The 22,169-nt window shown below is 38.6% G+C and overlaps 1 protein-coding gene across 4 annotated transcripts in view; it reads left to right on the forward strand.

Annotated features, from left to right (window-relative positions):
* The window catches only part of LOC126162917 (uncharacterized), a 252,238-nt gene that overhangs the window by 158,323 nt on the left and 71,746 nt on the right, over positions 1-22,169 (forward strand). For 2 of the 4 annotated variants that reach the window (XM_049919735.1, XM_049919733.1), the window contains exon 13: positions 10,973-11,220. In XM_049919735.1, coding sequence (XP_049775692.1) covers positions 10,973-11,220 — 248 coding nt within the window. The remainder of the gene's footprint in view (positions 1-10,972; positions 11,221-22,169) is intronic. The other 2 variants (XM_049919734.1, XM_049919736.1) reach the window with 1 other exon arrangement.

Genomic DNA, 22,169 nt, shown 5'->3' on the forward strand with positions numbered 1-22,169 from the left:
CATAACAGACATGGAACACTTCTGGAGCAACATATGGTCAAACCCGGTACAACATAACAGACATGCAAATGCCTGAAGTGATAATTTTGCAACATGAAGTCACCCGAGCAATTAATTCTATGCACAATTGGAAAGCCCCTGGAAAAGATAAAATAGCAAATTTCTGGCTAAAGAAGTTCACCTCAACACATTCACATCTAACTAAATTATTTAACAGTTTACATTGCAGACCCAAACACAGTCCCTGATACACTTACACAAGGATGAACTTACCTGAAACCTAAAGATCGAGCAGACGCAGCAAACCTGCCAAAATATCGCCCCATAACGTGCCTACCAACAATATACAAAATATTAACTTCAGTCATTACACAGAAATTAATGACACATACAACACAGAACAAAATTATAAATGAAGAGCAAAAAGGCTGCTGCAAAGGAGCACGAGGATGTAAAGAGCAACTGATAATAGATGCAGAGGTGACATATCAAGTTAAAACTAAACAAAGGTCGCTACACTACGCATACATTGATTACCAAAAAGCTTTTGATAGTGTACCCCACTCATGGTTACTACAAATATTGGAAATATACAAAGTAGATCCTAAATTGATACAGTTACTAAACATAGTAATGAAAAATTGAAAACCACACTTAATATCCAAACAAATTCAAATAATATCACATCACAGCCAATACAGACTAAGTGTGGAATATACCAAGGAGACTCATTACGTCCTTTCTGGTTCTGCCTTGCTTTGAACCAACTATCCAAAATGCTAAACAATACAAGTTATGGATATAATATCACTGGAACATACCAACACAAAATCACACATTTCATATACATGGATGATCTAAAACTATTGGCAGCAAGAAATCAACAACTCAAGCAATTACTAAAGATAACAGAAGTATTCAGCAATGATATAAATAGGGCTTTTGGAACAGGCAAATGTTAGAAAAGTAGCATAGTCAAGGGAAAACACACTAAACAAGAAGATTACATATTGCATAACCACAGCGACTGCATAGAAGCGATGGTAAAAACAGATGCCTATAAACATCTAGGATACAGACAAAAAATAGGAATAGATAATACAAATATTAAAGAAGAACTAAAAGAAAAATGTAGACAAAGGCTAACAAAAATACTGAAAACAGAATTGACAGCAAGAAACAAGACAAAAGCTATAAATACTTATGCTATACCAATATTGACCTACTCATTTGGAGTAGTGAAATGGAGTAACACAGACCTAGAAGCACTCAATACACTTACACGATCACAATGCCACAAATATAGAATACATTACATACATTCAACAACAGAAAGATTCACATTAAGCGGAAAGGAAGGAGGAAGGGGATTTATCGACATAAAAACCTACATTATGGACAGGTAGACAATTTAAGAAAATTCTTTACAGAACGAGCAGGAACTAGCAAAATACACAAAGCAATCACTCATATAAATACATCTGCTACACCATTGAAATTTCATAACCACTTCTACAACCCTTTAGATCATATAACATCAACAGATACGAAGAAAGTAAATTGGAAAAAGAAAACACTACATGGCAAGCACCTGTATCATCTAACACAGCCACACATCGATCAAGACGCATCCAACACATGGCTAAGAAAAGGCAATATATACAGTGAGACGGAAGGATTCATGATTGCAATACATGATCAAACAATAAACACCAGATATTACAGCAAGCATATTATTAAAGACCCCAATACCACAACAGATAAATGCAGACTTTGCAAACATCAAATGGAAATAGTAGATCACATCACAATGGGATGTACAAAACTAGCAAATACAGAATACAGCAGAAGACATGACAATGTAGCAAAAATAATACATCAAGAACTTGCCATACAACATAAACTAATAAAACAACACATTTCCACATACAAGTATGCACCACAAAATGTACTGGAGAATGATGAATATAAATTATACTGGAACAGAACTGTTATAACAGATAAAACAACACCACATAACAAACCTGACATCATACTCACCAATAAAAAGAAGAAATTAACAAAACTAATCCAAATATCCATACCCAATACAACAAATATACAGAAGAAAAGAGGAGAAAAAATTGAAAAATACATCCTACCGGCTGAGGAAGTCAGGGACATGTGGCATCAGGACAAAGTTGACATTATACCAATTATACTATCAACTACAGGAGTCATACCACACAGTATCCACCAGTACATCAACGCAATACAGCTACATCCAAATGTATATATACCACTACAGAAATCTGTAATTATTGATACATTTTCAATTACCCGAAAGTTCCTAAATGCAATGTAACATATACCGTACAGTTAAAAGGAAGTCACGCTTGATCAAGATCCGCGTCACTTTCCATTCTTAACCAGACATAACGCATGAGAAAGGAAAGAAATAATAATAATAATAATAATAATAATAATAATAATAATAATAATAATAATAATAATCCTGCTTAAGAAATGAGCAACTTAGGGTTATCAGCTATACATCATGTAAAGAGAAACAGAAAGTAAGAAGCTAAATGTAGATTTCATGTAGGGGGGGGGGGGGGGGGGAAGGGGACAATTGTTGGTGTGCAAGTGAAGAGAAACTCTTCAAAAATTTGAAAAGTTGGTGTTAATTTTGAGGGTGAAAGTGCAAATATCCAGATGTGGAAAAAGACAGGAAATTTCTCATTTTAATCTCTTTGCATATAGTAAGCTTCTCTCATGAGATTTTTCGAATATGTTGAATAGGAAAATGTAAGTAATTTTGTAATTATCATTCTGTAAGCATAAAATAAAATTCTTGCAAAATTCCAAGCACTTTCCTCCATATCTCAGCCTACACTCAGAATTTCAAAATTTACTCTCAAGACACCATTTATTAGGTTCATAGACATAATTGTACAAAATTTCATACTGCACTCTGTATGATGTGGTTTTGATACATTGTTTTCAGAGTTGAGTTTTAATTGTTTAGAAATAGTCTTGCGTAGCAATGCAGCATAGTGATTGTAAGTGTTGGAATAAGAAACTGAAGAATATTTCAGGTAACTATTTGGCACATTACAAATTATTCTATAATCACTTGCTAAACACCAAATGTATTTTGACACTATTACTTTGCTCTCTGTTGCATAGTAAATGGCTCAATCTAATGGTAGGCCAAAGACGAAACGTGATGGAGATACAAGTCCCTGTCCCCCAATTCGTAAAAAGAGACTGAAAGATAAGTCTGATATCTTGACAGAGGAAGAGCTGTTAAAAATTCTCAATGCTCATGATGGTGAGTTATCTGATGTTCGTGATTTGAGTGATGACAATGATAATGACAATGTACTCAATGAAACTTCCTCACCCAAGCAACAATTTGTGTCTGAGAATGAAAGTGATGAGGAATTGGAAGAAGGTAATGAGCCATCCATTATACAACCTATCTCTCCTCAATCTCTAGAAGGAAGTGAAAATGAAAACTGGGCTGAAGTGGACAGTAGCACACTGAGGAACATACAATTCAAAAATATGGAAACCTTTGAATATAATGACCTACATTGCCCCGAGAATCAGAAGAATCTGAAATCTATACAAGTCTTTAGAACTTTCATTGGGGACGATATTCTACCAAGAGTTCTTTGGCAGCTAGTTCATTACCCACACATTAGCGACAATTGGAGTAAAAGTGTTGTTTACAGAGACAACCTGGTCGCTTGAACTATGTCCCATAATCTATTTCGACTGTTGTTGAGCTTTGTCCATTTCGAGGACAATGCAACTGCATATAAAAGTGATCATATATTCAAGATCTGAAAACTCCTTGATATAATCCAGAGTAAATTTTGCTTGCAGTATGAACCGGTAAAGACGCTAGGAGTGGACGAGTCAATGGTGCCCTTTCGTGGACAACTTTTATTTCGCCATTACATCCCCAGCAAGACCCATAGATATCGAATCAAGGTATTTAAACTTTGTAACCAAGCTGGTTATATGCTGTGAGTGATTGTTTACACAGGGCAGCTATACTATGTCAGTAAAAATCTTGCAGAAAAAGTAGTTTTAGACTTAATGGAAAATATGCAAATAAGGGACTGACAATTATTACACAAGCGTGTCATTAGCTAGGCATTTGCTGGACAGAAATATCATCGTAGGTATCCTGAGAAAAAACAGAAAGATCCCCCCCCCCCCCCTCCCAAATCACGATGTCACAAGTAGGAAAAGGCAAATTCATTGGAAGAGTGTATAATGGAATAGTAGTAACAAAATGGCAAGACAAAAGAGATGTGATGTTTCTCACTACCATATTTACGCGAATCTAATGCACCATTGAATGTAATGTGCACCCCAATTTTAAAAATTAAATTGATAAAATAAAGGGACTTTTGGCACATTGCTGGTAGGGTATTTTTGTAATGTTGAAATTTATTTTACATGTATTTTCATTATTAAAAAAGAATGCCTAACTTAATTACCTACAAGACTTACAAAGAAACATACTGTACATTACAGGTGTTACTCATCATTATTCACTAATGTCATCATTACTGGAATCCTCTGAAGAGTCTACATCAGAAATATATTCATTTCCTCCTTCCCTGCCATCCTTGGTGTCGTTCCATAACATGTATTCACTGCCATCTAGAGTATTTGAAACACAACATTTCTTAAACGATTTTACAATCATTGGTGCTTCGATGCATTTACAGGAAGCTGAAAGCCAGTGTGCAACAATGTAGCATGCAGCACTTTTAATTTTTCCTGTCGGAGTCAGTTCATGATTTGGTTCTCAAAACTATTGTTCGTAATGTTCCTGAATGTAACCTTTGAAAGGATTATTTATACAAATGTCCAGTGGTTGTAATACAGAAGTCATTCCTCCAGGACTAATAACCAGGTCACTGGGTAGGCTGTTTTCTTTTTTTATGTTGTCAGTGAGATTGCCACGAAATGCATGAAGACAAATGATTGATGGTTGATTGGAAAGTCCATCAGGACGGAGTTCCCACACGTTTCTGAGCCAGTCAAGCGTCAAAGTTTCAGTCATCCACCCCTTTTCTTGATTCTGAACAGTGACATCATCAGGGAATAACTTTCATTTTTTGGAGTCTTGGGGTTGTTTTTTGCTTGAAGATAAAAAAAGGGGGAAAGTTTGTTCCCATCTGCTGTGATTTCCAACATTACTGTTTTGCGCTAATTTTCACACCCGGATGTTTTGATGGTAACTTCTTTTGTACCCTTCTTGTCAAACAAGTAATTACGTGGCATATCAAACCAAATTGGAGTCTCATCAGCATTACCTAGTTAGCCCATTGAAAAATTCTTCTCTTTCTTAAGTGTCATAACATACCGCTGAAATTCTCGAAGTTTCTTCTCAAAATCCTGTGGAGGCTTTTTGCATATTGTTGTATAGCATCACAGAGATAAGCTCCCTCATTTCATAAAGCGATCAACCCATCCCTGGCTAGCCTTACTCTTGCTTCAGTATATTAAGAGCTGCAGCCACCCCTGTAGCTTTTTTTTTATTATTGTGCCATTGGTCACAGGTTTCCCAGTCAATCTCTTTTCTCGGACAAATTCCAAAACATTTACTTCAACATCATAATATCTTCCTTTGTGAGGTCCAGTGAATTTCTTTCTAATAGCACTAGTTGCAAATAATCCCAATTTCTGTTTCTCCTATAAGCAAATGTTACTCTCAGCTATGTTGAACTCTCTTCCTGCCCTTCTGTTACCGTAATTTTCAGCATAAAGAATTATTTTATACTTCAAAGTAGCTTCATACAATATTCTTCTCTGCTTGCCGTCTATTTCGTAACTACCTAATGCAAACACAATTGAACTACCATAGTAGGCCAACAATAATGAAATGAGGTTGAGAAGTACAACAATGCATTGTAATGTATAGGACAGTACCTACATTTAACGGAAAAAAAGAAAACTACATCACATTCTATTTGAACCGAGCAACTAAAGAAAATTTCCTCTTGTGGCAGTAATGGATTTTGTTCTGACACCTGCTAACAGAATTCAGTACTGGAAATATATGCCAGCTCTTTTAAGGCGAGTTGGAACGCCCTGTTCCAACAATGTTAAATTTAGTGGCTTGGCTTCCCTGTGTTTCAGGAACCACTGTAGCCATTGGCGTGAACCTTTTACAGGACATTTAACTGTATGTTAAGAGTCTACTGAACTACAATAATTGCATTTCAGCCCTGCTTTCGGAAATACAATTTTTTAATTACACATTTAAAATTTTGTTTACTCTTTTTGTATGTTATCCTAAATAATTTTAATTATACATAACATTATGGTGTTCTTTTAATTCAGTAGACTCAGGATATGTATGTTATTACTCCCAGAAAATTTGAATACTCTACTCGAAGTGGTTTCTGAGATTTAGGGTAAAATGCAACAGAAAATTTAAATTTTCAGGAACAGCTTCTAAACTTTCAAAAGACTGTAACTCACTTAATATATGCTTAAGTTTTTATTTTTAGTCACTTAGCACCACCCTGGTCTTTTTCCAAGTTTTCTTCTTTCTGGACTCCTTAGTGGCCAACTGTGCTGCATACTCTGCTGTATCAGAGCAAACCTTGTCCACCGGTTGAAGTTGTCTACTGCAATTTGCTCCAGGATTAAGTCCCATATTCTGTAGCACTTTCACCCTACCAATTTTGCCATCATTGAAAGCAATAACAGCATCACTAACCCCCCACTTTAGTGTCTTCATTCCAACAAAAACATTTTTTAATAAGCGAGTCTGTATAAGATTATTGAACAACTCATTGGGACTTTGAGTGTGGCCATGCAGACACTTTAGTAATTCAGGACTTGATATGCCTCTGTAAATAGGTTTCATGATATCCATGACTGCTGCTGGGATGGAATGCTTATGGTTGCATGAACTGTTTGAGCACTGGGCATTGCGTTAATTGCACCATGAATTAGGTCCAGGAGGGCAAAGGTGGTGTACTGGTTTTTCATCAGTTGACAATTTGTGGAAGAAGGTAGCCCATACTGCCTGCTTCATTTTAAACAAATCCTCAATATTATTTCTAATGGCCATCCCATAATACTGCTGTAGTTCATCAATCATTTTGTCTGTCAGCCTGCCTCTTATGGTTTTACCATCAGGAAGTTTCTTGTCTCTCAAACTTTGTTTCAACTTCCTCAATCTGGAGCCCATCCTCTTCTGGACATGACCAACACACTCTAGTTTTGTGATAATCTTCTCACCATAAGGCTGAGTGGCTACTACACTGTTATATGATTTTGAGTCTCCATCACCTAAGAACTTAGTGTACCACATTCCCCTTTCATTCACAGATCTTCTAAAAATTTCAATAACTGCAGAGGCCTCCATACCACCACTTGTTCCTTCATAATTTCTGTCACAGATATGCTCATCTTCATTCCCTGATTTACACTTATAACAATGTTTGGTTAAAATCTGGAAATCTGTTACCTTTCCAGTATCCACACTGGTCACTGTAGCAACAGATTTCTTAGAACTGTAGCCGCACTTCTGTCAAGTGTCATCAAAAGCTACTGGTATGTCAGTCATACGATAATTTATTTCGACAGCTTTGTTTGCAGTGCCCTTCATTGACTCACATGCAACAGATTCCACAGCAGCTCCAATAAATCTTGCATACTTCTCGATTTTGCAAGGTGGGTGTGGCATATTCATCACAGCACACATTGTTTCTGCTGCGGTGTGTCTTTGCCAATAGCTCTCAATCCATAAAACCACCTAACATTTACTTCAAAATAATTTTCTTTACTCTTATCAGAATTCCAAAATGCGTGAGTATATTTACAACTGGCACAATTAATGATAAGTTTCCTGGCTCGTTAATTTGATACCTTACTGTCTTCATGTAAACTAACTGGCCCTCCACATATTTTACAACACACACTTTCACCTAACACCCTTGTTAAGATGTGTAAATCTATCAGAATATAACCTAACCTTCCATTTACATCATTTTAGTTTTGAGAAAACTGTGTGCCACAACGTTATATTTTAATCTTCAAAGCACTGCTGGGTGTTTCTATAGAGACTGACGAGTTTGCCTGTATTTCATTGTCTGTAACTTTACGCGCCACATGTTGAACACAGTGTTTCCCTTTATTTGAAACTTGATTATCATGAAACCCACATTTCTTAAAAACACTTCATTTTGGCATCATACTTTACTTTTTGAGAGATTTACCAGTTTATTTGTCACTTTTCCTCGGAAAAACGTTAGCCCTTCGACATTCAAAGCATGTTTATACACTGTTTTTGACAGTGCTACCAATACAAACTGATAATTTAACCTTTATAACACAGCAATCCACAGCCTTCTATATAAAAAAATTACCAATGTTATTAGATCTTGAAATAATGCACATAAAAATTAACATTTTCAACTGGGGTAGATTATATTTAAGAAAATAAAATAAAGTACTTCCCATGTGAGTTCATAAGTGATATACATATATTATTTTATTTGGAAAATTGCAAATTTTATAATGAGATAAAAATCCGAAAATGTGAAAAAAAATTTTTTTTTCCGTTCTAACTCCCCTTAACTTGATAATATCTTACCCAGTTTACATCTTCCTTTCTTTAATTCACCGATACCTTATCTATATTTTCTTGCTGGAGTTTAATAAATGTTTAGCTACTTCAAATCACGGAGGGTAAGAAATACTGGTGAACGATTCAAGTTTGTTTTCAAATCTAATGCGCCATCGAGCCTTATGCTAGATTCGTGTAAATGTGGTCCTGAGCATGGCATTGAAATGCGAACCACTGGGAATAAAAGCAAGAAAACGGGCGAGGAAATGTGTAAGACTGCTGCCATTTTGCATTATAATGCGACAAAGTAAGGAATCAATGTGTCAGACCAGATTTAGAGTTATTTTTCACCACTGAGGAAAACAATAAGATAGTACCATAAAGTGGCGTTTGAAATTATTCTCAACACAGCAGTAGTAAATGCTCACTTTTTGTACAAAATATTTACTGAGACAAATATTACTATAAACAATTTTAGGGAGGAAACAATCATGAGCCTCTTGGAGAACAACATCTATACACCGACTCCCAATCAATCTTCTAAACTTTTCAAGAGCCATGCTCTAGTAGAGAGCATGCAGAGAGACAAGTGAAATAGAAAAATCCAGAACAGCTACAGAAGTTGCTACTTGAAGATTTCAAGAGATAAAGGAACAAATGAAGTGCAGAAACTTGTAGCAAAAGCGATCACAATATGTAAGGAATGTCATGAATTTGTTTGCATTTTCTGTTTTTCAAAAACACACAAATTGTAAGAAAAACAGTTTTTGTTCCTATGTTTGTATGCTGTTTATTATATACACCTGATAAATAACAGTCAGTTGGATGCATTTTCATGTAAGTTATACCCTGTTTCTTTATCACATCCTGTAAGAAAGTGAGGTAGCCGGTGCCCTCAAGGCTTACAGTGACAACCTCTTTGAAGCTGATTTCACTTCAGGGCCATGAGGACGCTGGCGACCTCGCAATTTAAGCCCTCTTTTGAAGCATTTTGAGCTTTCATACATTTGGGGTGCACTTCACAACATTATTACATATTCAATATGTGGCTGGAAACAATTTTTTTTTTTTTTTTTTTTTTTTTGTCTGGGGTGAAACAGTCCTGTAAGCTGAATAGCAGCAAAAGTAACTGTGCCATAAGTTGCGATGAAAGTGTGATTTTATGGTATTGTTTCCACATGAGTGAATTTAGAGAATCATTTGGATTCTGGGTTTTGCCGTGATCACATTTTTTTTAGAAGTTCAGCATTCACAGCCTTACTGATGTCTCCTGTGCAAGTTTGCTTGAAAGTAATCTGTGGAATCATTTTTCACTGAGCTAGTATTAAAGTGTTGCTTCAAAAAGTGGGAATGGCAGGAAAGTTGCATCACACATTTTGTTATTTTTCAGGCACATTAGATGCAATTTCATAATAGAAACTTTGGGAACTTATTGTCCATGAGTTCTACTTATAAATAAAGTATAAATTGAAAATTTAAATTTTTTGGTCAATTTTATGAACGTCACTCCCTTAAAGTTTTGTATGAGTGGGTTCAGCGATTTATGCAGTGAAATAATCTAGCTATTCATTACAGGATTACAATTGCATAACAACTGCATCAGGCGTACAAAAACAATTTGTTATCTTTCTAGCTTTATGTGATCTAGCTGCAATGCAAATATTGTTGTTTACATTCCCAAATGGGCAATGCGGACCAAATGCTGGACTATTTGGATTGTCCAAACAGCCGTATAGTAAATAATATAGGGGAATATAGTGTGCAAATAACATACATGTGGCTGTTGAAAAGGAGCAGTGCAGTGATTTCTCTTTTCAGGAACAGCTGCTGTATTTGTGAACGAGGTATAAGCTTTTCTGCTGGTTTCTTCTTAAGCCATTGATGGTTTACAAAAGTTATTGCGACAACTTGTAATTATATTATTTTCAACTCACTTGTACATGCCATTTTGAAATTGACAATTTATAATCCGGGGGGGAATCTCAATTGCAGGCCACATCATGATTTTCAAGACAAAATTTAGGAAAAATTTGCAGCGCATATTTGTGCAAATATGGTAATTAATCATTGACTAATTACTTTTAATAGTTATCACTATTGTGACTATTAAATTTAAAAACATGTGTAAGCATTAGGAAAACAAACATTATCTATTTCCTATATTTATTCTTTATTTAATTATGTTATATCTGATTCAACCACAGAAGTCTCCCCTGCTCCCATTTACTCAATATTGTCACGCAAATTTTGTTTTACCTCTCACCTCCATATTTTTTGCTTGTGTTAGTAATGTAGACCACATACAATGTCTGAAAAGATTTTCGAAAGAGGTTATCACATTTTCATGTATTGAGTTGTTTAATATGATGTACATGCTCACAGCAGCACAAGAACACTGGTGCCTATTCCAAAAATTTCGAAGGAAGAGCGTCGACACTTGTTTGCATTGCGAGTGGCCCAGGAGGAAGAAGAGGAACGTCAGAGACGACAACAACAGGAGCTCTGGCGTCAAAATGATAGCCAGTGTATGTCTTTGAGGCTTGATCCCAATGTTGTTACGCCAACGAATGGAAGTTACCCTTGTTTCTTCGATCCTTCTTCTAATACATGGCAGCCACTTCCACCACAAGGTAACTACATCACATTCTTAAAAGAGGATGCAAAACAAAAATAGGAACATTTTAAAAAGTGCACATAAATAACCTGTGAGATGGAGAACATTTGTTGAGATATAAATATCTGAAACAGAACTGATGCACAAAATTGGGAATAAATATTAGTTTTAGAAACTGGCAAGTTTATATTTGGAAGAAAAAAAGTTAACAGAATAACTATGATTGGCAAGGTGGTCACAGCTTTATAATATTAAAAGCAGTCAAGAGAGAGAACATTAGGTTATACCTCTTTCTATATAGGATTACGAGTGGTTTCCTTTCTCCCCACTGGAAAAGGTGCTTTTAAACTTACACTTCCATTTTATCAGCATCAGAGGTATTTTGCATTGTTTTTATAAATGCTCTCAGGACGATTGGGAGGGGAGGGCGGGGCTGAATGTTAAGTTTGTGAAGCCAGTTACAATTTACCGTTCTCCAGGCATTCTCTCTATATGAGGTAACAAGCCATTGATCATTGTGTAATCTTCATTTTTCTTTCCACTCACTAATTATGAGTTTTCCTGGATTTTGAAGCTAAAAAGTAATAATAATAATAAATAAAAATCAAGGCTTCAAAATTCCAGTGTAGTACAAAAAAGTAAAAACGATTGGAAGTCCAGGATTAAGAAAAATAAAAAAATTAGAAAGTATAGATTGCCACTCTCCGCATAGAGGAAGTGTTGAGTCACAGACAAGCACAATAGAAAAAAATGTAGAAATATTGACCTTTCAGACTAAGTCCTTCATCAGAAGTAAAAAACTCAAGCACATGGGTGCTTGCATGCCTAGCTGAGGTGGGCAGTAGGGATAAGGAAGAGACATGATGAGCGGTCGGGGAATATTCTAGTGCTGCACATGGGAATGTGCAGGGATGTGGTGGGGGCGTGACAAGGTTGGTAGATGTAGTGTAAGAAGTTGGTGTTGTAAGTGATAGGGGAGGAGAGAAGTAGATCATGCAATTCAGAAAAGTCAATGTTGATGGGAAGAATCCAGATGGCACAGGGTGTGGAGCAGTCATTGAATTGAACCACATTGTATTGAGCAGTATGCTCATCAGCTGGGTGATACAGCTGTCTCTTGGCCACAGTTGGGTGATGAGATGTGGACTGACAGCTTGATAGCAGCCGTATCCACATGGAATGTGGCATCATATTTGTAACTACAGGTGACCTTGCCTTTAGTGGGTAGGAGATGTCTGTGACAAGACTGGAGTAGATGGTAGCGGCAGGATGTATGGGACAGATATTGTATCTAGCACATTGTAGGGATATCAGCCTTGAAGCAATGGATTATGAACGGTGGTAATAGGGAGACTGACAAGGATGTTGTTTAGGTTGGGTGAGTGGTGGAATAACACCGCAGTCAGGGTGGGGAGGATATTTCTCGTTTCAGGGCACAATGAGAGGTAGTCAAAACCATGGTGGAGAATTTGATACAGTTATACCAGTCTTGGGCACTTCTGGGTAATGAGAGCAGTGCTCCTTTATGGCTGGGCAGTGTTTACTTGGTGGATGGCAGGTGTCTAGAGAATAAAGGCATAGGGTATCTGTTTCTGGATAAGGTTGGGAGGGTAATTTTATTTTGTGAAGCTCTGTGTGAGACCTTTGGCATATTTGGAGAGTGGTTGCTCATGACTGCAGTTGCAACAACCAAGGGTGGCTAGGCCTTATGGCACAAACTTCCTGGTGTGGAATTGGTAACAGATATCAGAGTGTAGGTGTTGTTGGTAATTTTGATGTGGACGAGGGAACTGATGTTGCCATTAATGAGGTGGAGGTTGACATCAAGGCAGGTGGCTGGGCTGAGAAAGACCAAATATATGGCCCACAAATAGGTTAGTACAGTATGGTGCCAAGCGTGTGCCCATTGCTGTACCACTGATTGGTTTGTAGGTGATGCCTTCAGAGAAGTAGTAATTATGTGTGAGGATATAGTTGGTCATAGTGACCAGGAAGAAGGTTGTAGGTCTGGAGTCTGTCAGGCATTGAAAAAGATAGTGCTTAATAGTGGCAAGGTTTTGTGCATTGGGGATGTTTGTGTGGAGGGAGTGCTGGGTGGTAAAGGTGTGTGTGTGGGGGGGATTAGAATCGCTCACCGATAAGGTTATCAGCACCCGTATGAAATTAGTAAAAAAGAATGCAGTTAAAACAGAAAAGATGCAAGAAAGTAGATAAAAAGAATCTGAGATAAAATCGCAGTCACTCTCCCCCCAATCTCACCCATGATCATCTGCACAGTTAAACTATTTCACATCATGGAAGGTAGTATCAAAATTGTTCAGATGTTGTAAAACCATTAAGTGCAGTTAGGCAAAACAAGAGGAAAACTTAAATAATTTGCAGGTATATGGACTGGCAGATGTGGTAAAGGAATAGGAACTGTGGAGAGCCACTGGAGGAAAAGTGTGGTGTCTTTCATGTGATAGGGTATGTTGCTGGTTATTGGCTGTAGGTGTTGGTCAACAGTCTTTCATCTACATTTAGGAAATGCTTCACCACATTCTATTAAATGCTGGAACCAAATATTAGCATTTTGTATATGCGTATAATAAATATTTAATCTTTAAATAGCATTCTCATGGACCTCAGACTTCATTTAATTTTTCAGGAGTGTTCTCCTTCGAGTGTGGATTAACAACTGATAAATTGTATTAAAATGACATATAAGATTCAACATTACAATTGTCAAATACACCAGTCACTAAAGGATGTTAAAGGTATTCCACCCTCTTGTTTTCATTCTAAATGGCTTGTTCCTGATTGATGACGGACAATGGCATGTGAAAGTGCCACACCACTTGTTGTTTCAATTGTGCAAAATATGCTGTCACAACAGACCACTGGGGATGCTCTGAAAATTCAGATTTGGTCAGTATCTTTTTATAAGTTCGTGACTTGCAGGATCCTCAAGTTGGTACCAAGGAAGTGACACCATTACAAAATGGCCCTCAAAGTTCCAAAAGAATTACCTGCTATTCTTCCGGTGTTGACTGTTCTTGCAATGACTTCAAAGTCAAAATTTATATCCTTTGGTTTATTTATGTATATTGTTTCCAGAATTTTCTTCCTCTCTCACTTATGGGAGTATGTTTCAAATACCTGCAAACTATTTTAGTTAAGACAGATTCACACTTGGTTCTTAATGTAAATTATTTTGATCCGTTTCATATAAGATGTACCATTTATCTCTGAAGCTGCAATTCCTGTACCACAATACACCAAATTGCTCAGTACTGACTAAAAGTTGGGTATGTGCTTAGACCATCTGTTGTGAGTATTAAGTTCAGCATGCCTGCATTCCAACTTGCACATTACTCTCATGTATAGATTTACTTTTTAAGAATGACTAGTTACTCTTTTTTGAGGATATAGTTTTACTCTTTCATTCCTAATCATTCGCATATGATGATTCGCTAATTCCATCATAAGGGAGAGCTTTCAGGCATGTGGAACTAATCAACTTATTCCTTAACAGGTAGAAGCAGCTACTACAGGCTACTTCTGTAAATTAAATGTCAGCAAATTCTGATTAGAGTTGATTCACTTACACTGATAATTGTGGAAATTACTTCTAGATTAGGAGGAAAATATCTACAATACAGGGTATAGAGCTACTGCTGCTTCTCTCATGTGTAAACTGTCCTTCCCAAATAACAGCAGCACATCTCAAGCTATGTTGTGCTTCAGGTTAGGGTCCAGTGGTATGTGTGGCCACCAAATTTCATAAAACCTTTGGCACAGTGGATTAAATTGGTAAATTTGGCTTCTAAGCATCCAGTTACAGGGTGACAATTATTGAACTATATGAAATAATACCATAATAACTTTTGAACGGTTCACAGTAGGATGCTCAAACTGCACGGTTGGCTGCAGGGAATGATGGAAATTAGTGTGCGCATGCTCGCACGCCTTAGCGACGAAGCTCACTTTCATTTGGATGAGTTCGTCAGTAAGCAAAATTGGTGTAATTGGGGGAGAGACTGAGAATCTGCATTTCGTGATCAAGAAGTCTCTTCACCCTCAGCAAGTGACTGCGTGGTGTGTAACATCCAGTCATGGAATGATTGGGGCGATATTCCTTGATGGGACAGTGACTACCAAATGGAATGCAATGGTTTCGGAACATGATTTCATCCCCATTATCCAAAGTGACCGTGATTTTGAGATGATGTGGTTCATGCAGATGGAGCTCAACCCCATCGAAGCAGGGGAGTGTTTGAAGTCCTGGAGAAGCACTTAGGGGACTGCATTCTGGCTCTAGGGTACTCGGAGGCCACTGGCATGGACCTCGATTGTCTGCCATATTCTGTGGATATGAACACATGCAAATCCTTTACATGGGGCTATATGAAAGACAAGGTGTACAGCAATAACCCAAAAACCGTTGCTGAGCTGAAAACAGCCATTCAGGTGGACATAGACAGCATCAATGTTCCGAAACTTCAGGGGGTCATGCAGAATTTCGGGATTCATCTGCGCCACATCATCGCTAATGATGGCAGGCATATCGAACAGTCATAGCCTAAATCCAAATATCTGTAGTGACGTTTATTTGTTGAATAAAGTGTGCGCTTGCCGTAGTTTGTAACTAATTTACTTTTTTTCACATGGTTCAATAATTGTCATCCTGTGTATCTTTTGATGTGTTTCTCTTTAATATTTACTGAATTATTTAGTTTCTGTGGAGTAATAGAAGTATTTAGTGTGGATGGTATGTCTCTTTGAATTGATATGTTCATATCTGAAGTATGGTATGTGTGCTCGCAGAATACACACTTTCCATTTCTGTCTTTATACCTCTTCTGTTTTTCAGAATTAAAGCACAGTTCTGTATAGTCTGGTACGAGCTCATTTTCCCTTATCTTGCCTCAGATTCATCTCAAACAAAGCTCCTTCCCCCATTATTCTTCTCTTTATCATACAAAACACTGTAGTTGCTTCTTCTTGTAAATTAATTTTTGAAAATTGACCTGAAATTCTCGCACACTCAGATTTCTCTTTACATACTTTTGGATAGGCTGAAAGAGTATTGGGGCATAATTCCTATCCTCATAAATTAATCATGTCTCAAAACTGAATTCCTGAAGATATATAGCCCACAAAACTAAATTTATATGTAGCAGTTCACTGATTATTAAAAATTTTAAGAGATGGTAGTTGGTACAGAAGGTCACCTTGTGTCTGGCATGCCCAAGATGTTCATCAGAGTTTTTTTCCCCATCATGGGATATTTCATTGTAAAGCCATTCAACAGTTGATTAATAAGAATAATAGTATTATCACATAACTCGTGTTTCCTTATGCTTTGTCTATAGATGGAAGAGATAATCTTCATCAGGTTACCCTCCATTCAGAGGCTGTTGCACACAGTGACAGTTATTTTGATTTGTAAATAATAGATTTCAGCTATCAGTCATTCTTATGAATTTTTATTGGCAGATGTAGATTTCAGCTAGAAACTAGCCATTTTCAATGCACTATCATTTTTGGTCAGTGCATGTAATGCCTGTTGGTCGGGCTTTGTCTACAGTTCATTAAATACTCTTACTCTAATCTTTATCATTAGACCCAAAATTGCCAATCTAGATACTATTAAGCATAAACTCATTAGTGTTAAAGACACGACTGCTTTGACTCTAATATTTCTAGCATTGGCCATGTTTATTCTTTTTAATATTTGGTAAATTAATAATTATAATGAAATAACATTTCGTCAATTTCATTTTGATACCCACAGACATTCTGAAGCCAAATAGGGTGAATACCTGATACATGAACCATTTCCGGACACACATTTATTTGAACGTTTTTGCTTGTATTGACTCAAGGAACCACTCATAAACTCCTCAAGGTGTGTTCTTTAACACCCAATATAATACTGTACACCCACTTCGTGTAGGTGAGTTGCATTTGTGTGTGTGTGTGTGTGTGTGTGTGTGTGTGTGTGTGTGTGTGCGCGTGCGCGTGCATATGCATGTCTATTGTTGACAAAGGCCATTGGCCAAAAGCTTTAAGTGTGAAAATCTTTTTGTTGTGCCTATCTGCGGCTCAGAATCTCCACTATATGGTGAGTGACAACTTTCCTTCTCATGATGTTTTTGTATGCTATTTGCTGCACAGCGTTATTTAAGTCTACAACTTTTGAAATAGGCTAACTGCTCATGCTGTTCGTTTAGGAGGTAAAACAGGCAATTTCTTCACTCAGAAACATGCCATGGCCACACATATGGCTCAAAATATGCAGTTTCATGGCTACTTTTATTTAATGTATGCATGAGTACTGCAAAATATATTACCGAGAAGTGGGTGTACAGACTGTGAAATACGGCACAAATCTGGGTGCAGTGTGGGCCCTGAACACACTCTTGAGTACTGTCAGCTCCCCCAACAATCTTATTATAGTTTTTCTTGTCTGAGCAGGTCTCAAGAGATGGAGGTTTTTGTGTCATCATTGCTGTTGTAGAGTCTTGTGTCATGGGAAGCGAGGAGATGATGATGTTTGGCGGCTGGTATCCTCTTTCTACAACATAACTGCACACATGTATCAACTGAGTTTGTTGTTAACAAAAACAAGAAGCTACTTATGTTTAAGCTTGACCATGTGCTGTGGTACAAGCTCTTCCATAATAGTCCACTTTAGCCCTACTGCTGGTGAAGTACAGTCCCACTATAAACACTACACTCTTGTAGCCGTTGACGTGAACTTGACAGATGCCAACTAGAATAATGACTGAGCTGACTGTGACTGACTCTGCAACTGGGCTGACTGCCTGTGACTGACTGGGCCCTCCGGTCCGTGGTGGCGATCTACATACTGCTGGTTAAGAGGGTGTTGGTGGCATGTTGCTTGTGAGTCTGTCTTTGACCTCTCTCCTGATATGCACACTTGATTCAGCACCTATTGTTGATCTTCTTGCAACATCTTTGCAGACTGGTGTGCTGGCAACATCTTATGCCAGCAGATTCCCCCCTCCCAAAATGCCACACCATTGTTATGTAGGGAGGATGGGGAGGGAGGCAGGATGCTTTACGTGGAGATGAGCTGGGAGCCGTGACTGTGGAGGATGGTATACTCCTGACTGTGCCACATCATCCATCTTGTGAGGCAACAGGAACATCCTCCAGAAATCTGCTGCCAGGGCACATGTCCAGGCACATGTCTAGGGCATTTCCTGGGGCAATTATGGCAATGGCAATGGCGAAGGCAGGTCCAGGCCCTTGGGGTTGGTGGGCGAGGATGGTGGGGGTGGTGAGCGAGGATGGTGGGGGTGAGCGAGGATCGTGGGGTGAGGGTGCATCGTCCATCCGCTCCTCCTAGGGTGCCTTGGTGGCACCAGCGGGTGGTGGTGAAGGCCACACAGTCCCATGAGACCATGAATCTGGGGCAAATGACATGCACGAAGTTGGTTCTGGTGGTGGCACTGCAAATCATCGGGATTTGCAATCAAATACATAGAAGAGCCAATGCTTTCTTGGATCATGCCTCTTTCCCAGTGTCCACAGTTGCTGTAAACCCTGAAAAGAACAAGATTACTTGGTGCAAAGTGATACTTACGGACCATTGGCGATGCTGGATGCTGCGGTGATTAAAGTAAGTGTAGCAGTGTCCGATGGTGGCGGCCATGCAGAAGTTCCACTGGTGATGATCTGTCTCATGGGTGGGAGTGATAGGAGTCGAGAAAGAATTGAAGCGCCTTGGCAAAGCTGTGCCATCTGTTGCTTAAAAGTGTGTACGAAGCATTCTGCTTCCCCCGTCGGACTGCGGGTGAAATGGAGCACTTGTTAGGTGACGAATGCCATTTCATTCACAAAGCTGTTCAAAATCTCGTGAAGTGAACTGTGGTCCATTGACTAACACAATTACTTCTGGCAAACCTTATGTACAAAATATGGACAGTGCTTGAATGGTGCTACATGATGTGGAGTTCATAGGCACTGCAAATGGGTACTTGCTAAAAGAGTCTACCACTATGAGCCAACGAGTGCTCCAAAATGGTTGTGCAAAGTCAGTGTTCATTCATTGCCATGGTCTTAGGCCAAGCCAAGAATGTCTGTAGTGGAGCTGATTAGTTTTCTGCGCATGCGTGACACTGTGATGTCATCTGTTCAATGTTGGCATCCATGTCCTGCCAAGTACAGTGCAGTTGCGCTAACTGTTTAGTGCGAACAATTCCCCATGTCCTTGGTGGAGCAATCACAACACATTCTTTTGTAATATTTTGGGAATAAGCACACGCGATTGTCCTCTGTCATTTTGAACAAGAATCTCACCCTGTTGAATTGTATGGATATGCCGACGAGTAAAGTATTGGTGCACAACTGAGTTCTGGATACTGTTCAGTGAATGAGGCCAAGACATGAGAATGTAATGTAACAAAATCTTGAGATCTGGGTCTGCTTCCATGGCCTGTGCTGTTTTTCAGTAGTGCAAGGGAAAAGATTCCAGCAATTCAAAGTTCTGCATATCGATTTGGCAACAAGATGCGGCAGATGCATCAAAATCAGTCTGGGCCAATTGGAAGGTGAGTTAGGGTAGTCTGCATTGCCATACTTTGCTCTAGGTCTGTACACAATTTCATACTGATACTGCAAAAGTAACAAGGCCCATTGTTGCATTTTTGAGTGATGCATGTAGGAACTGGCTTTGATGGATGAAACAAGTACTGCAAAGACTTGTGATATATCACTAAATAGAATTTGTGACCATACAAATAGTGATGGAACTTGGTCACACTGTACACAATAGCGAGAACCTCTTTTACTGTTTGAGAATAATTGCACTGAGTGTGAGTGAGCAAGAGCAACTTTGATGCAAAAGCAATGGGTCTGTCTTACGCACCAATCCTGTGCGAAAGCACAGTGTCGATTCCATAGGAAGAAGTGTCGACTTGCAAAATACTGGCTTGGCGGGGTCAAAATGCACTAAACATCTGTCACTAAGCAAGGCGTTTTTGAGTTTCTGAAATGAGTCTTGACAGTCTTTAGTCCACACAAAAGATACATTTTTGCGACACAAGCAATGCAATGGGGCCGCGATCTGAGCGGCATTCAGTATGAACCAAATGTAATACGTCATCTTGCCTAGTACTGACTACAGTTCAGACACATTGTGAGGAACAGGCAGGTCACGAATTACAAGCAAATGAGATTGTAGGGGGTGCACACCCTGACTGTTTATCACATGACCTAAGTACGGTAGCTCAGTTTGAAAAAAGTCACGTTTTTCGAGACGACACTTGAGTCCTGCTTCTGACGACACTCAAAAAGAGTATGCAAATTAGCAGTGTGTTCCTCTGGTGTATGACCTGAGATGACATTATTGTCAGGGTAGTTTCAACAAAATGGCATTTCTGCAGTCAGCTGCTCCAAGTAACTTTGAAAAATTGCGGGTGCGGAAGCACTACCGAAAGGCAAACGCAAATACTTGAACAGTCCTAAGTGTATATTTGCAACAAACAGTTTCTGCGATTCTTCATCCAATGGAATTTGCAAGTAGGCATCACGCAAATCTATCTTAGAAAAGTAACGTCCTGCACCAAGCCTGTCCGTGAGTTCCTCAGAGCGAGGTAATGGATAAATGTCAACTACTGTCTGTGGGTTGACGGTAGACTTGAAGTCAACACAAATGCTAATGCAACCAGAAGGCTTAGGCAACAAAACGAGAGGACTTGCCCATTGACTAGCTTGAATGGGAGTAATTATACCATTATCTTGCAGTTCTTTCAATTCACTAACTACTTTACCTCTTGAAGCAGTTGGAACGGGGCGGGCCCGGTAAAGCTTAGGCTGTGCATTGTCTTTCAATGTAACCTGTGCTATGAAGTTATTTGCTTTCCTCATTTCTTCTGAAAATATTTCAGGAAATTCTTTAAGCAAGCCAACGACACTGTTTTTTTGTGCAAAAGCCGATATGAAAAGTACGTTCTCGTGGATGCTAAGTCCAAACAAATCAAAGGCATCTAAACCGAAAATGTTGCTATCACTGTCTCGTGATTTCAACGCAGTAAAATTCACTGTGGCAGGCAAACTACACTGTCCAAGCAATGGAATTTCTTGCCCTTTGTAAGTAAGAAATGAGGTGTTACTAGATTTAGAAAGGCGTGGTGAGCCTAACTGTTCATACGTGGCATGATTAAGCGGAGTTACTTAGACACCTGCGTCTAACTGAAAGTTCAACAAAGGCCATCAATTCGTAATTTGACCAATAGTTTGTTAGAACACTGTTGCACAGCACTAGGGCGAGACGAAGACATAACCTTAATTTTACTTCCATCAGCGTTTTTGTGCCATTGCAAACAAACTGCTTGGACATGGCCCTTTTTCCACCAAGCGTAACACATTGCGTTACTTGATGGGCAGTCCTATCTTTTATGGCAAGCAAAACATCTAGGGCAAGACTTCACTCAGTTCACAGTCCTGTTTACCTGTCTATGTGACTGTTCTCACGGCAGTGTACACGGTCTTTGTTGTGGGTGCTTGGGGTGGTCACAAGCAAGGGGTGACTCAACCCAACAAATCAGGGCCTGGTCAAACTTATCGGCCACTGCGGCACCCAAATCATATTGCACTAAAAAAAAAGGAAAAGGTTTACAGTACTTGGGGAAGTGATGGATCAGAGTACTTTAAGATCTGTTCTTGTGCTCTACTATCTGGATCATTGAACGTTATTGGATCCCTGATCATTAAATCACGTAAAAGTTGCCACAGCTGCACTTAAATTTACACTTCCTAGTCATGCCCGATAGTTCTATGTACCACCAGCAGTCTGTCTGTTCCAGCTTTTCCTGCAGGCAAAAGAACTGATATTTTGCTGCAACTACTTAAACTTGCTGGTCATAGTAGCGAGTTATTGGCAGCGATTACTTGGGCATAGCCGAGTTTGTCGGGAGACGCGATATGGGGTAGTTTTGTATTAACCTGCACACT

This window comes from Schistocerca cancellata, chromosome 2 (genome assembly GCF_023864275.1).
Source record: "Schistocerca cancellata isolate TAMUIC-IGC-003103 chromosome 2, iqSchCanc2.1, whole genome shotgun sequence".
Lineage (NCBI taxonomy): Eukaryota > Metazoa > Arthropoda > Insecta > Orthoptera > Acrididae > Schistocerca > Schistocerca cancellata.